Genomic DNA, 17,779 nt, shown 5'->3' with positions numbered 1-17,779 from the left:
TGGTCAGGCTCGCTGATTGACACGTGTCATCGGTTCCCAATTGCGCTGATCGATACTCATGCTGTTGTTGTGTATCTTTACACATATATCCATGGTGTTTGTCAATTGCGTTGGCCGATACCCATCCCGTTCATCACTGTATTGTCTGGTCAGAATCGATTATAGGTGGAATATTGTTGGAGTGTGACGTAGAGACTAAACTCACTCACCCACTTGCTCATAGTGTTTATGAAAGACTGACATGATGTATGGAACATATTTTACCTTTCACCCAAAGAAAGGTAGAAAATTTCAACAAATTGACTATGTTCTATTTTTAGTTTAATTTTGTAACAGACCCATACTTTCATCGACATAAATTATAACAAGAGAAAACACTTTGATGTGGGGCGAGCCTTTATTAAAATGGAAAACAATTTAATTTGCAGTATAACAAATTACCTCTAATGTTAAATAAAAATCAATGTTGAAGAACACTATGCAGAGATATACGTTTCAAATCAATACCAGTCTAATTGCCTACACCATCCCTGAAGGCTCTATTGCAGTTACCTCCCTTACCGTTGATACACAAGGCCCATCTCTTCATTAAAGGAAACTTTTCTTACACATGCCATGCATTTCAGAGTTAATGCTAAACTAAAACCAAAGGAATGCATATAATTACGCTACACAAGATACGATGTTTTGTAAACCTATTTATCGAAAACAGATAAAAAATGTACCTTCGATTCAACTACCCTTTGGTCTCAGAGACACTTGAATGAATGTTTAAAACGAATTTCCCTGTTCAGTGAGCCGCCAACATTGTAAAATGGCGACTACCTTTCTAATTGTAATCAACAATTTTGAATTCAAGTTGAGTATTTTACTCCAGGTTGCTCAAATTCTGAAACGGTTTTTTTTGGATTTGTCGTGTTAATGTTCACAAAATAGCTGCGATGATTTAATTAAACACCATATCCTGTAACAACTGATCACAGACAAGACGTCGAAATTGCTTCGTAATATTAAAAAAGGTTATAAACAGGGTTGAATTAACACATCAATCACAAGGTTCCCTCACTGAATGTTTCAGAGCGGTCGGGCGTGTTTACTTAAAACTGTTATTCAGGTTTTCGTCTTGCAACAGGCGCGTCTTAAAATAACTTAAGCCTCGTTTTTTTATAGATAACTCAAGCGTTAAGCAACAAGCAATCAATGTGAAACGTGGCGCATATTAACAATCACTGGCTTGCTTGGTCCAGACTTGGTATTTACAGGTCGCCGTCCTATTGCTGCAATATTGCAGCGTTAAATAACAAACATACAGTTCACATAGGATGTTGAATATATTGACAATCACTGGCTTGCTTGGTCCAGACTTGATATTTACAGGTCGCCGTCCTATTGCTGCAACATTGCAGCGTTAAATAACTTTCGAAACATACAGTTCACATAGGATGTTGAATATATTAACAATCACTGGCTTGCTTGGTCCAGACTTGGTATTTACAGGTCGCCGTCCTATTGCTGCAATATTGCAGCGTTAAATAACAAACATACAGTTCACATAGGATGTTGAATATATTAACAATCACTGGCTTGCTTGGTCAGACTTGGTATTTTACAGAGTCGCCGTCCTATTGCTGCAACATTGCAGCGTTAAATAACAAACATACAGTTCACATAGGATGTTGAATATATTAACAATCACTGGCTTGCTTGGTCCAGACTTGGTATTTACAGGTCGCCGTCCTATTGCTGCAATATTGCAGCGTTAAATAACAAACATACAGTTCACATAGGATGTTGAATATATTAACAATCACTGGCTTTGCTTGGTCAGACTTGGTATTTACAGGTCGCCGTCCTATTGCTGCAATATTGCAGCGTTAAATAGCAAACATACAGTTCACATAGGATGTTGAATATATTGACAATCACTGGCTTGCTTGGTCCAGACTTGATGTTTACAGGTCGCCGTCTATTGCTGCAACATTGCAGCGTTAAAATAACAAACATACGGTTCACATAGGATGTTGAATATATTGACAATCACTGGCTTGCTTGGTCAGACTTGATGTTTACGGGTCGCCGTCCTATTGCTGCAACATAAATATCAAACGTTTCACATAGGATGTTGAATATATTAACAATCACTGGCTTGCTTGGTCAGACTTGGTGTTTACAGGTCGCCGTCCTATTGCTGCAATATTGCGGCGTTAAATAACAAACATACAGTTCACATAGGATGTTGAATATATTGACAATCACTGGCTTGCTTGGTCAGACTTGATATTTACAGGTCGCCGTCCTATTGCTGCAACATTGCAGCGTTAAATAACAAACATACAGTTCACATAGGATGTTGAATATATTGACAATCACTGGCTTGCTTGGTCCAGACTTGATATTTACAGGTCGCCGTCCTATTGCTGCAACATTGCAGCGTTAAATAACAAACATACAGTTCACATAGGATGTTGAATATATTGACAATCACTGGCTTGCTTGGTCCAGACTTGATATTTACAGGTCGCCGTCCTATTGCTGCAACATTGCAGCGTTAAATAACAAACATACAGTTCACATAGGATGTTGAATATATTAACAATCACTGGCTTGCTTGGTCCAGACTTGGTATTTACAGGTCGCCGTCCTATTAGCTGCAATATTGCAGCGTTAAATAACAAACATACAGTTCACATAGGATGTTGAATATATTGACAATCACTGGCTTGCTTGGTCAGACTTGATATTTACAGGTCGCCGTCCTATTGCTGCAACATTGCAGCGTTAAATAACAAACATACAGTTCACATAGGATGTTGAATATATTGACAATCACTGGCTTGCTTGGTCAGACTTGATGTTTACAGGTCGCCGTCCTATTGCTGCAACATTGCAGCGTTAAAATAACAAACATACAGTTCACATAGGATGTTGAATATATTGACAATCACTGGCTTGCTTGGTCCAGACTTGATATTTACAGGTCGCCGTCCTATTGCTGCAACATTGCAGCGTTAAATAACAAACATACAGTTCACATAGGATGTTGAATATATTGACAATCACTGGCTTGCTTGGTCCAGACTTGATATTTACAGGTCGCCGTCTATTGCTGCAACATTGCAGCGTTAAATAACAAACATACAGTTCACATAGGATGTTGAATATATTAACAATCACTGGCTTGCTTGGTCCAGACTTGGTATTTACAGGTCGCCGTCCTATTGCTGCAATATTGCAGCGTTAAATAACAAACATACAGTTCACATAGGATGTTGAATATATTGACAATCACTGGCTTGCTTGGTCCAGACTTGATATTTACAGGTCGCCGTCCTATTGCTGCAACATTGCAGCGTTAAATAACACAACATACAGTTCACATAGGATGTTGAATATATTGACAATCACTGGGCTTGCTTGGTCAGACTTGATATTTTTACAGGTCGCCGTCCTATTGCTGCAACATTGCAGCGTTAAATAACAAACATACAGTTCACATAGGATGTTGAATATATTGACAATCACTGGCTTGCTTGGTCCAGACTTGGTATTTACAGGTCGCCGTCCTATTGCTGCAACATTGCAGCGTTAAATAACAAACATACAGTTCACATAGGATGTTGAATATATTGACAATCACTGGCTTGCTTGGTCCAGACTTGATATTTACAGGTCGCCGTCCTATTGCTGCAACATTGCAGCGTTAAATAACAAACATACAGTTCACATAGGATGTTGAATATATTGACAATCACTGGCTTGCTTGGTCCAGACTTGGTATTTACAGGTCGCCGTCCTATTGCTGCAACATTGCAGCGTTAAATAACAAACATACAGTTCACATAGGATGTTGAATATATTAACAATCACTGGCTTGCTTGGTCCAGACTTGATATTTACAGGTCGCCGTCCTATTGCTGCAACATTGCAGCGTTAAATAACAAACATACAGTTCACATAGGATGTTGAATATATTGACAATCACTGGCTTGCTTGGTCCAGACTTGATATTTACACCTAACACTGACAACATTTACAAACTAATGAATTACAACATAAACAAGAATTTAAGCAATTAAAAATGAATATAATGAATACAAATCCTTATTTACAGATGGATCCAAAGATGGCGGTGCAGTGGTTTGTGCCACTGCCATTGGACCCAGAACTGTACCTTCTAGATTACTCGATTGAAGAAGCAAACGCAATACTGACAGCTCTTAAATATATTACTAGAAACCCTAAATATAAACAAATAACTTCTTTATTCTGTATTGGTATTGACAACGACATTAGAATATATGTCGAAACGTCGCCTGTATCGAATGAAGAAATTGTAGATCCATAAACATTGTCCTGATTCTTCATCTCCTCAACATCTAGAATGCCAATCAAAGAAACAAACATGCAGTGCACGTGGGATGTTGGGAATAACAACAATCACTGGCTATCTGGTTCAGACAGATTATTTTTCAGGATATTGTCCTTTAGTATTTCGAATGTGGCGTAAAACTGATGAGACCTTCAAAGACATAACTATAGACAAGTGGCAACATCTATAACACTATAACAAAAATATCGTCGGCTTGTGACCTTCAGCAAGAAAAGTAAATCACCTTCAACATAGCATGTTCTTTTCCAGGCGTTGCAGATGATTTGGAACAAGGACGTGTTGGTCTCAAGATTAGCTTATTACTGCTGTAATTGAGTACTTAATGTAACGAATATAAGCTGTGTCGTCAACATGTGATATATACGTGTAGGTGACGACTAGCCTCAGCAAAAAAGCCATTCACATGAGGTGTGAGCATGAGTGGTTGTCTTCGAAAGAAATGACCTATGTATCAGTGTCACCGTCCCCTGTGTCACCATCCCCTATTTCAGTGTCACCATTTCCAACGTCACTATCCACTACTTCAGTGTCACCATCCCCTACTACAGTGTCACCATCCTTTACTTCAGTGTCACCATTCCCTGCTTCAGTGTCACATCCCTACTTCAGTGTCACCATCCCCTACTTCAGTGTCACCATCCCCTGCTTCAGTGTCACATCCCTACTTCAGTGTCCCGATGCCCTGTTTCAGTGTCATCATCCCCTACTTCAGTGTCACCATCCCCTACTTCAGTGTCATCATCCCTTACTTCAGGGTCACCATCCCCTGCTTCAGTGTCACCATCCCCTGCTTCAATGTCACCACCCCGTGCTTCATTGTCCCGATTCCCTGTTTCAGTGTCACCATCCCCTACTTCAGTGTCACCATCCCCTGCTTCAGTGTCACATCCCTACTTCAGTGTCCCGATGCCCTGTTTCAGTGTCATCATCCCCTACTTCAGTGTCACCATTCCCTGCTTCAGTGTCACATCCCTACTTCAGTGTCACCATCCCCTACTTCAGCGTCACCATCCCCTGCTTCAGTGTCACATCCCTACTTCAGTGTCCCGATGCCCTGTTTCAGTGTCATCATCCCCTACTTCAGTGTCACCTTCCCCTACTTCAGTGTCACCATCCCCTACTTCAGTGTCACCATCCCCTGCTTCAGTGTCACATCCCTACTTCAGTGTCCCGATGCCCTGTTTCAGTGTCATCATCCCCTACTTCAGTGTCACCATCCCCTACTTCAGTGTCATCATCCCTTACTTCAGTGTCACCATCCCCTGCTTCAGTGTCACCATCCCCTACTTCAGTGTCACCATCCCCTACTTCAGTGTCCCGATTCCCTATTTCAGTGTCACCATGCCCTACTTCAGTGTCACCACCCCGTGCTTCATTGTCCCGATTCCCTGTTTCAGTGTCACCTTCCCCTACTTCAGTGTCACCATCCCCTACTTCAGTGTCACCATCCCCTACTTCAGTGTCACCATCCCCTGCTTCAGTGTCCCGATTCCCTATTTCAGTGTCACCATGCCCTACTTCAGTGTCACCATCCCCTGCTTCAGTGTCACCATCCCCTGCTTCAGTGTCACCAGCCCGGGCTTCATTGTCCCGATTCCCTGTTTCAGTTTCACCTTCCCCTACTTCAGTGCCATCATCTCCTACTTCAGCGTCACCATCCCCTGCTTCAGTGTCACCACCCCGTGCTTCAGTGTTACCATTCCATGTTTCAGTGTCATCATCCCCTACTTCAGTGTCACCATCCCCTGCTTCAGTGTCACATCCCTACTTCAGTGTCCCGATGCCCTGTTTCAGTGTCATCATCCCCTACTTCAGTGTCACCATCCCCTACTTCAGTGTCATCATCCCTTACTTCAGTGTCACCATCCCCTGCTTCAGTGTCACCATCCCTACTTCAGTGTCACCATCCCCTACTTCAGTGTCCCGATTCCCTATTTCAGTGTCACCATGCCCTACTTCAGTGTCACCACCCCGTGCTTCATTGTCCCGATTCCCTGTTTCAGTGTCACCTTCCCCTACTTCAGTGTCACCATCCCCTACTTCAGTGTCACCATCCCCTACTTCAGTGTCACCATCCCCTGCTTCATTGTCCCGATTCCCTATTTCAGTGTCACCATGCCCTACTTCAGTGTCACCATCCCCTGCTTCAGTGTCATCATCCCCTACTTCAGTGTCACCAACCCGTGCTTCATTGTCCCGATTCCCTGTTTCAGTGTCACCTTCCCCTACTTCAGTGTCACCATCCCCTACTTCAGTGTCACCATCCCCTGCTTCAGTGTCACATCCCTACTTCAGTGTCCCGATGCCCTGTTTCAGTGTCATCATCCCCTACTTCAGTGTCACCATCCCCTACTTCAGTGTCACATCCCTACTTCAGTGTCCCGATGCCCTGTTTCAGTGTCATCATCCCCTACTTTAGTGTCACCACCCCTGCTTTAGTGTCACCATCCCCTGCTTCAATGTCACCACCCCGTGCTTCAGTGTTACCATCCCCTGCTTCAGTGTCACCATCCCCTACTTCAGTGTCACCATCCCCTACTTTAGTGTCACCACCCCTGCTTCAGTGTCCCGATTCCCTGTTTCAGTGTCACCGTCCCCTACTTTAGTGTCATTATCCCGCGCTTCTAGGTTTTGTATTCACTGGAAGAAGTCGATGTTGAATAAGTGTCCTCAGTTGGTGATATATATGTAGAAACTGCTCTTAGGTCAGCAAGAGGAACGTCCCGCGTGAGGTGTGTGTAGGAGTCGGAGACTGAACTGGCTGTTGTACCATCTGGGACATCATAGTCGAATTTCTCGGCTCCAATGTCACCATCGCCTGTTTCAATGTCACCATTGCCTGTTTCAATGTCACCATTGCCTGTTTCAATTACACCATTGCCTGTTTCAATGTTGCCATCTCCCGGAAGGTAATCTGCTAACACAGGCAGTGAGTCATCACGGACATCGCTTGTGCTGCCTTGGTTCTGATTCGGTAACCCGTCGTCAAGGTCTGTTTCATCTTCTCTTATTTCCCAATATTTGTGCAATTCCAGGTAGTGCATGTAACTGGGGTCTACTTTGTTCTGAGTACCAGTTTCAGCCTGGGTTGACCTGTTTGAATAAAAAGAGATAAAACAGAACGTTATAGAAAACACATGTAACGATGATGTGTCTTGTTTGCCTGTTGTTTAATGCCTTCTTTTGGCAGTAACCCTGCTAAATGATTGTGGTTCATAGCGGCAAAGTCAAATTACATTTTCCCTAATGCTATGATGTAACACACGGAATTATACTGACCCGCAATGAAGATTTTTTTTCAGATCATTTCCAGATCATTTTGAGTTCAAATCCACTTCATGTTTCCGAAAACAGAAACATTCGTGAAAACGCATTCTTTATCATTCGTTAAAAAAAAAGGCAATCCTGATAATGCAGTACGTGCACTTCATGAGGTCTTTCCCATATATTGCACGTGTATAGAGAGGTCAGTAGCCAGTCTTAAACATCTGCAGCAACATGCACACGCTCTGAAGCCGGTACTTCACAAAATGTTGTTGCTAATGTCAACCAGTCCACCATTGGCCTTCTTGTCAGTCGTCACCAGAAGACAGGGGCCGTTGCCGACCGCCCTCGACCAGGGCGACTTCCGGTAACGACGGTCAGACAAGATCGACAGATGTGACTGCGCACCTTCGAGATCGCTTCAGAACGGCAACAACAGCAGCAGCAGTGTTGGTAGCCATGGACAGTCATTCGACGCATGAGACAGGCCGGCCCCGTCACAGCCAAGCCCGACGTCAATTCGCACAGCAGTATGCCCAAGCAACAACAACTTTTCTTCCGAAGGCTTGTCTTTTCAGACGGTATTGTGTACCTATCCGGTATTGTGTGTCATTTCTTGATGAAAGACAGCGTGTTTACAGATGTCGTGGGGAACGTTATGCAGGCCCATGTGTTAGATAGAGAAATCGATTTGGTGGTGATAGTGTAATGGTTGGGGAGCCATCAACGCACGTTTCAGGAGGTGAGGTAAGGAAAAAAATTGGGTTTAACGTCGTGCTTGAGAATATTCCGCTCATATGTCGACGTGCATGCGTGTGTATGTGTATGTGCGGCTGCTTTTACTAGCCCAGACTTAAGCTGGTTTTATAGTGCTAGCCCACTGAGATACCAGGCCGCAGTGAAACATGAATACCCCACTCAGACACATTATACTGCCTCCGAGCCGACCAGTGCTTGTTGTACCCATTAATGCCGAGCGCCAGGCAGGGACCAACAAGTACCATATTTTAAGGTCTTTTGGTATGACGGGGATCGAACCCGCGACCTTCCGCTTATACGTTTCAGGAGTGATCCGCTTGTCATCCAAGGTAATCTGACTGCACAGCGTTATGTGGATGAAGTTCTGAGCCCGCAGTGCTTCCTTTGCTGCGCCGTCACCAACGCCCCTCGACATCCACTAACATTCCAACATGACAACGCCCGTCCTCATGCCGCCAGGGTGACACAAACATTCATTCAGCAAGATGGAATTAATGTAAAGGACCGGCCAGCGTATTCACCAGACCTCAGGGTTTATCGACGTTAGCCACCGCCAGCCAACGACGCAGATCTCACAATGTCCTTGCAGCAAGAATGGAACCATAATCATTGCTTATTACCCATGTCATACACTGAAAATGATTTTTTGTCACTTTATTCTACATCAAAATCACTTATGCGTTTTCATTGCGGGTCAGTATATATAAATTGAAATCTGTCATTTCAAATCCGAAAGATGTCCATAAGCGTTTGAACAGCAATGACGATCGACAAACAGTCGGATAGTATATTGATTTATCCGTCTCCTTTAAGTTCTAAAATCAACATGTCCCGAATCTGTCCGCGTTGTGGCCGTTCTTTTCATAGGTACATACCGAAAAACAAGAGACTTTCCCGAAAACCCGAATTTTAGACCATGTGGCCAGGATACATGAAACATTTCATCTGCTCACAAATCCATGTTTGCAACACCACAAAGCTAACTTTACAAACATAATAAATAAATACATGAGATCCGATTGCGGTTACACGAGCTTAACACCTATCACATTAACATTCCAGTTCTTAAAGGACATTCTGTAAATTACTGATTCAGTATTAGACATTCCATTACTGACGTAGTGAGCATTGGCATACACAGTTGGGATAGAATGATATGCACAGCCGACTCAGTGAATCCTCCACACGGAAGTCGTCTTATAGCATGGGTTGTTGACGACCAGTCTTAACCCAGATATTCTTTGGGGCATTGCTTTAGACCTACCTATGTGCATCAAGGCCAACTCATGACATAATATAGCAACACTGTACTGTCTTAAGACTATATATAGTGTAATTCTAATTAACATAAAATATACACAAGTACCTGATATCTCATGTTTGCAAAAGAAATATACAGGACGTTATAGAAACAAGAGGTTTTTAATTGTTATAAAAGCTAAGCACACTTCTTAGGTGGAAAGAGATACTTGCAAACCTGGCAATGTATTTATGTCATGTACACTAAAACAAAATGTCCTGATGAATTTACTGACTGTTATAGCTTGACAGAGCCAGTCTAATTTTGTATCGTAAACCATGATATTTGTAAATTGGTTTCATTCATGAGTGCCAGGACTTTTAAGATATTGTGCAACGAAGGGGGGCTTGGTTTAGTTCTCATTTCCATTTGTATCTGCTCTCTTAGCAAACAATCTGTCACTAGTGTCAGGGCACATCACCATGAACAGTTTAGTGTAGATTCCAGTAAATCCCTCTTGCTTTCATAGAATAACGTTCACAGGTTACTAATGCAGGCTTGCATGAACTGCACCTTTCGATATCTACCAAGCAGGACATATGTCAGCCCCCCTTAGTATTCCAAATGTATCATACATCGGCAGGATCACTACATATGCTTTAGGTATAGCCAACCTTTTTGTAGTTCAAAGCATTTCATATTACAAATGACAGCATTGGTATTTTCGCATTCATTAAATAACAAAGAACACAGAGGGCATACAATGACATGTTAAATAGGTTCACCCATTTCTGGACTACATCCATATGGATAGGTACAGTCCTTACATGTACCTGGAGTTACCACTGACAACACTCAGACGCACAGCAAGTAACATAAGAAAACACATCACACGTCAGTGGAAACATACGGCACTAAGGCAACGCAAAATACCTCGACTCAAAATTAGCAAGATATGACTATATTATAGTTTACATTAAGCATAGGCAGAATAATATCAAACAGCTATGAACGTTAGCATAATTCATTCTTAACATTGGTCAATACCATCTAGTATCCCCCCAAAATATGGAGCAAGCTGGAACTAACATTTTCTCCTGTGATGTCACGTGTAGTTCAGAATGGCAAGTGGTTGAGGAAATGTGCAAAGAATCACAAAGTGAGCCTGATTACTCAATCAGTAAGAACAAAAGTTAGTCATCTGATGAAACGAATCTCATCGAGAATGATAGTGATAGTGATAGTCACTAGGCCAAAGCAGAGGTATATTATTGCTACAAGGAGTTGGAACATCGTACACGTTATAAATGAGCACAAAGGACTTGAATGTCAACACACTTGACCTTACAACTAAGCCACAACATATCCATAAGAGATTACTGTAAAGATTTGTTTTAATACAGTTATTTTTTTTTTGTACAAACGCCCATTACTTGGTGGCGAAATAAACTGTAATGAGCAACACTTTCCTTTACATGTTTGAATTCATAACGCTACAAAATCACTCTCTTACAAATGCATTCCAGCAATACGCATCCCACATTGAGTCTGTGGCAATGAACTAATGTGGGCCTTAAAAGTAAGCGCTTTACTTTCGAGGAGAAGGTGCAAAGGAAGTTTCAATTGGAAAGATGTCTTCAGAGGCCTTCGTGTAATGAACTCATTGTAAGTGACCTGTTGACAGCAGCTTCGACGTTGCTAGCAATGTTCTGGGGAAAAGATTGTATAGAATGTACTTCGTAAACGTTATGTAAACGTTACATCACGTTGCTGTCAAAAGGTACAGAAAATTCAAGGAAACAAATAAATTCGTTAGGTTTATCAAAACTGACAAGATCAGGTTTGTTGGCTGGTCTGAGGCAGTATATGGGCCGATTCCAAAGAATCATTGAAAAGCATCATTTTCCGTGACGCCCTGGACATGTTCAGGGTCGTGCCATGGATGGACCTTGGGGTCAAAACAACAGACATGGCGGAGACAGTAGTAGAAGCATGCTATCAGTCATTTAAGGCATTCTGTTTGTGCCAAAGAAGGGCATCCACAGTCGGCATTTCATGTCACTATTGTTTTAAGAATTACAGTTAGGCGATTGCGAGTTGGAAGTGACTAGACCTTGGCAGCAAAAAAGTTGCCCTTGTTTCATATTTTAGACCAGCCGACTACATCCAGACGAAGGAGTCGGTTGGATTGCTATTCTGTTCCACTACATGTACACACGATGCAATGGCTTCTCAGAAAGCTTCTCCACAAATGACCGATGATGGGCAGACTTGGTGAAGGATTTCAGCTGGTTTACTCCCATCACTGTACCGTCCAGCAGTACATTGCCATAAAAAAAATCAACCTCAAATTTCAGAAGTGCGTCCACATTAATCAAATTGGCATATATAAACGATTAAGAGAGGAACGAGGTTGGTGGGCTCTGTTATCAGACATGATCCTTTTGGTCAGGCAGTCAAGACTCTGGATATCTTGTTTTGTCTGATCAACTAATCCAAAGGAATAGGAGAGGACAGGCAAAGCAAAAGTATTGGATGCTTTGATCTTGTTTCGAGCATTTAACTCTGAGATTAGATGTTTATTAAGTGAAATTCTGCCCAAAGTTTTTCTTGAATTTGGACATTCTGGTGCTTGTCTCGAACTTGCATTCCAAGATAGGTGAAGGCCTGATCTTCCACAAGATGCTCAATAACTCCTCCCCATTGTAACTTGGCCGATCCATCATTAATGACCTTGCCACGTTTCAAATGAAAGAGTATTGCATTTATTGAGTCCACATGTCATGCCAATACCGTTAGAGATTGACGCTAGTTTCAAATTGGTGTCTCCTTTGGCAAAGAGCTCGATGTTGAAGATCTATGCTGAGGAGGTCCAAGATGGTTACCCTCCACTTTAGTAAGCAGACAGCTCAAATGAATTAAAGACAAACAAAAAAGCAGAGAACCATGTTGACCCACCTACCCCGTCGGCGACGTGGGCTACAGCCGCAAGTCCACGTAAAACATTAAGTGATGATGGTACTACTTCACTTCTGCTTGGCAGTTTATAACAGCTGTTACCGAAACGTGGCATTATGATACAATAAGTCTACTCTAACCTGGACGTTCATGATGTATTTTGCTCCCTGAATGCGTTCGCTGATAATTTGCCAATAAGTGGTCACAACTCTCACATCGTCCGAGCTTTCAATTCCGTATGGCGTCACACGTGGACGACAGGCTCATTCAAATCCTGAAGCTGACTATCCATAGATTTCCGTAATCTTTCCACTTCCTAAAATGCCTCTGAAAGAAGCTTTTGAAAACTATCATTTTTGCTTTAATGGATCACATGGCTGCACAACTCTAATTGTAATATATATAGAGAGAATACTACACGAGGTCTCATTACATACGAATTAAACGAAACGAGTGTCCTTCCTATGTTATATACACGGTATGATACCATAGGAAGGTCACGAGTTTCGTATAATTCGTATGTAATGAGACCGAGAGAATTCTATTTATTACCACGTCTTACCTGCGTAAAATTGACAAAATAGTGTAGTTTTGTTATTTTTATGCGTTCAAACCAAAACCGGTTATAAAGTGGTTGCAAAAGAATTTTGCAAGACGTCACCCTCGTTACCAAACGTACCCTTGGTGACCGACGTCACGGTGCATGTCAGTTGTCATCGCCTCGAGCAGCCTCCTACATGAAACAACTCCATAACACCCCGTTTCTTGGTTTGCAGCTACTTCACCCGGCTAATATCACTGGTGGAAGCATTTCGTATATAACGTTTATATTTTTCGACGGATAAATTGTCTCAGTTCGACTCAGGATTTAAAAGCGGCACGGCAACGTGTGCAATGTTTACATTCCCACAATGCATTCGTGGACTGTTGCGTGACTAGTCAGCTTCATCTGGGTGTACTGATCTAACTTAAGTTGGTAGTAGAAATACCACGGTGATATTGCCCCATGAGGTTTACGAGAAGGTGTGTGTGTGTGTGTGTGTGTGTGTGTGTGTGTGTGTGTGAAGGTGTGTGTGTGTGTGAATAGAACAGCGCGTCAGTTAGCTCTGAGCGATTATTGTACGACACAGTCGCTTTTCGGTTTTGTTTTCTGCCTTAGGTTAATCGTAATTAACCTTAGAAAGTATTAAATTTGGCATCTTAGAAAGAAATACAGTTCGCTCTACCACCACGTATAGTGTAATAAATTACCCTTATGTCCTGACCTATTAAAACGTTGGAAATATCTAACTTAATTGACGGAGTAAAAGTTGTAGAATGAATGAATTCACGTGTTTGTAATGAATAAGAAAGTAGATCCGTCACAACGTGACCTAATTGAGATGTCATCGGTTGACCAATCAAATCGTTAGATTGTAAGGTCAAGTCGTTACGGCACAGGTAAACGCTATACGACACTCGTACGAGATTAGTATGCAACTACAATACGTTGACCACGTGGGTAATAACGTGACTTATGAACATATGCTCAGGATATATTATATAAACCATTGGCTTTGCTTTCAGAAAAGATTTCTCATGATGATAGAAATGGTTTTGTTGCATTTATTGACACAGTTAGTGCGGTGTCTACTTTCTGCCCAAATGAGACCAGAGGTTACCTATTAATGAAGTCCAGCATTTCACATATTTTTTTCAACAAACTTCAAAATACAATTTTCTTTCAAATGGAACGGCTTGCTTGAACTTTGACATATTCAACAGGGAGTGGTGAATTTGGTTAATACCGTGATCTAGACCGACCACAAAGTAGTGATGTTCTGGACAAATACTTCATACAGAGAAAAGATTATCCATTACGTTCTCTAAAGGAATTAATTAACTCGAGTAAAATCTGGTCTCGTGTGTTCTCAGTGTGGACTGCGTGATCAGGCTCTGTGATATGGCTGAAATATTATTGAGAGCATTCTGCGTTCAAAACCAACTTTCGCTCACACGTATAGCAGAGAGCAAATCCTCCGACCGCAAAAACCAAAACAGTTGGGATTTACCTCCTCTTACCTGCCGTCATTGAATAGACAGCGTGTGGAACGGTTCTTGTTTCTCTGCAAATCTCACTCAGACATTTAACATCCCTCGTAAGCACAGTCTCACAGACGGCTGTAATGGACAATGCAGCTAAACCTACCTTTGTATACAGGGGCCTTTGCGGAAACAGACACAGCATACGGAACTTGCAACCAAGAAGAAAAGGACTGCTGCACACACAACCCATATCAGGGTGGTTGTGCTCATATGTGGCACCCCCGGCAGAGCTGACAAAACAAAACATACACATGAATACTAGTGTGGGGACAAGGAATCACAACGAGCCTTCCATGAAACAATCAGCATTTGATCGTGATTAAAAGCGCCAAAACCCTCTCCATCGTACACATCTAGTGATTGTGAGATCGTACATCTTATCTACAGTCAAATGTTGCATAGAAGTTTGTAGTCATTTCCAATATCGTGTCTTATTTAGGGGTATAACACATCCTCTTACAATGTTTTAGCATAACAGAACACAGGTGCATTTCCGTATTATAATTGTTTATCTCCCATTATTCTTGATTATGATCTTTTCCAGAATATTTGTGACACAAATTGTGAAAATGTCAACATTAGGATGACAGTTGGATTGTTGGTATTCATGCTTTTGTGTATTCCTTTCAGACTGCCAGTAAACAATTTTCAAATCCTGACTGGTTTTGTTCTAATCAGAGTAATATATGTTACAGATGCCCGTTTAATATACATACAATAGGATGCAGGATTCCTTAAAATAATCACACAAAATAATGTTGGTGGTGCTTCATTAATCCTCGTGTGAAATTGTGAATACTGATTATCATGAAGGTGTACAGATTCGTCTACCGCTGTAAAACATTAGATATGTTTACAAATCTATTTTCAGAGGTTTGGGAGAAAAAATAATCAAAGCAAACTTCTTCTGAAATTTTCTCCGACTTCCAGATTGATGCTGACTTGAATCTTAAAACTTGGGGTAACATTTAAACATATACACATGATGTGGAAGCTGTACAATCGACTGTGTGTTTGGTACAGATATCATATGGATGTGGGAAAGGTTTAGTCACGTTTTCATTAGAATACATATATGTGGATAAAAAAATACTCACTAGCGTTACGACTGGCTGAAGAGCATCCTGGAGTGGAGCAGGTCTGTGTACAGTTAGGCTCACTTCCTTCCTCGCTGCAATCCGTCACACAGCCACCAGTGGTCTGATCACATGTTCGGTTGGCGCAGTTCTCGGGACAAGGTTCACAGGCTGACCCGAAATGATGAAGTTCGCAGCCTTCAGCACATAAACCTGCTGCATTACATCTTTGATGACGGCATCCAGGATTACACGGAGAAGAACACCTCGGGCCGAACCAACCATCCACGCAGCCATGGAGACACGTGGCGCTGTGTTTGTGACATTCTCCTGTACAGCTGTCTGACGTCACAGCAGGAAGACACTTGTGGGCTGACTTGGGGCGGCATGTTTTACTGCAAGTCTCGGCACAGAAGTCCCCGTAGAAGCCAGGAACACATTCACAGTCAGACTCACAGGATCCTGCACAGTTCTCACACGTCTTCTCACAGTTGACTCCATAGTGTGTCGGGTCACACTCGTCACATACTCCTGTCATCCTGTTGCAGGTTCTGCAGTTACTGGGACACGTCTTGCATCCTAATCCGTACCTGGAATCTCGACATCCGGCAAAACAAGCATCACCCAGCTGACAGTACTCCCCGTTACATCCACCTGGACACAGTGTACAGTTGACCACGTGACTGTCACATGGTCTGCCACAACGTAGGCCTTGGTACCCTGGTACACAGCCATCAGAACACTTGCTTGTACCTTTACCTGGATCTAGCTGGCATGTTTTATATCTGCATGTGCTGCTGCAAACGAACTTGCATTTCATTCCAAAATAGCCTCTCTCACAACTGTGTAAGCAATTGCCCTTCTCATCGCAGTCAGAACAATGCTGTCCCTCAATACATTCCGCACCTGTCAAGTAAAATACAAATGGTAGTGCTATGAAACGTATAACGTATAACTAAAACTACCAAGGCCGCTGGACATACATTTATCATCTCCTTTGGCAAATACAGTGCCACAGTATAACTGCACACCAACAGTAAACATAAAATTGCCCCAAAACGAAACTGTGCACATAGGAAATCTACATGCGTACGCCAAGAAAAAAAAATGTAAACACTATAATTAGTGAATTTAATTAAATATGCTTGTGCTATTTCACGACGTAAGTGGCGTCAGCACGAGCCACGTGCAACACGTTTGAGCATGTGCATTGCCATAAACTGTCAATTTGAAAGCCCAATTGTTTGACGTGTGATTAAAAAATTAACAGAATAGAAATAGCGAATGAGCCACACATCACAACTAACGGCTACACACTTATTACTACATCCTGAAAAATTATAATAAATAATTGGACTTTTCGTAAATTCCACCAACGTTGTCTGATGCATGTGGCATCACCCATCAGATATATAATGGACATCAATTTGAATATAGTCGGCCGCGGAAAGCTTTCTAATATAGTACTACCAGACTGACCTTTGACATCAACATCGTATGTCAGAGATACTCACAACGGATATGTTGAAGGTACACCAGATGTACAGACAACATACGGATCACGCGGACCAGCCGCGTCATCAAGTGAAACTACTGCTGTGTTCAGATCAGGACGGAGCGGCTGACGGACGGACAGATAGGATGGGCTTTACACCCATAGAGAAATGATCACTTTGAATAATGTTTCATAGCCTAACATATTCACATGGGCAACTTTTCCTTCGTCTTTCTTACCTTGTGTAGAATCAGCCAGACAGATCAGCATGATGATGAACAACAATGACATCATTGCCTGAAAACGAAATATACAGTGACACTCTATACACACATAAATATAATATATACTAATTGAGACAAGACATCGAACCATTGCAAACTTGAAATATTTAACACCAAGAAGATGTAGAGCCAAAAGCGCAATACAGCTGGTAAAAGCAGCTCCCCGCAGTATCAAAATAAAATGCACTTACTCTGAAACTCTTGGCCCGGTGTGTAGTCCACGATCCC

The 17,779-nt window shown here is 42.1% G+C and overlaps 1 protein-coding gene across 1 annotated transcript; it reads right to left on the bottom strand.

Annotated features, from left to right (window-relative positions):
* Positions 1 to 6,826: 6,826 nt before the first annotated feature.
* On the bottom strand, positions 6,827 to 17,557 carry LOC124263537 (multiple epidermal growth factor-like domains protein 6). The gene is made up of 4 exons (XM_046698199.1): positions 17,507 to 17,557; positions 15,794 to 16,678; positions 14,800 to 14,926; positions 6,827 to 7,483 (listed from the first exon to the last, which is right to left on the bottom strand). Exons 1-4 carry the CDS (start codon positions 17,535 to 17,537, stop codon positions 7,015 to 7,017), a joined length of 1,512 nt encoding a protein of 503 aa, XP_046554155.1. The 5' UTR covers positions 17,538 to 17,557; the 3' UTR covers positions 6,827 to 7,014.
* Between the last annotated feature and the right edge of the window lie 222 nt (positions 17,558 to 17,779).

Source organism: Haliotis rubra, unplaced genomic scaffold, assembly GCF_003918875.1.
Source record: "Haliotis rubra isolate DU_JTF1 unplaced genomic scaffold, ASM391887v1 Scf889, whole genome shotgun sequence".
Classification (NCBI taxonomy): Eukaryota; Metazoa; Mollusca; class Gastropoda; order Lepetellida; family Haliotidae; genus Haliotis; species Haliotis rubra.
The sequence above is the reverse complement of the archived record's forward strand: the minus strand, read 5'-3'. Positions and strand labels throughout refer to the sequence as shown.

Excerpts from the sequence above, each read along its gene's own strand:
- LOC124263537 (XM_046698199.1), bottom strand. The coding sequence starts at position 17,537 with ATGCTGATCTGTCTGGCTGATTCTACACAAG. Across the intron at positions 16,679-17,506 it reads TCTGGCTGATTCTACACAAG|GTGCGGAATGTATTGAGGGA; the intron begins GTAAGAAAGACG and ends TTTACTTGACAG. Across the intron at positions 14,927-15,793 it reads TTCAGCCAGTCGTAACGCTA|CTCTGCCGGGGGTGCCACAT; the intron begins GTGAGTATTTTT and ends TTGTTTTGTCAG.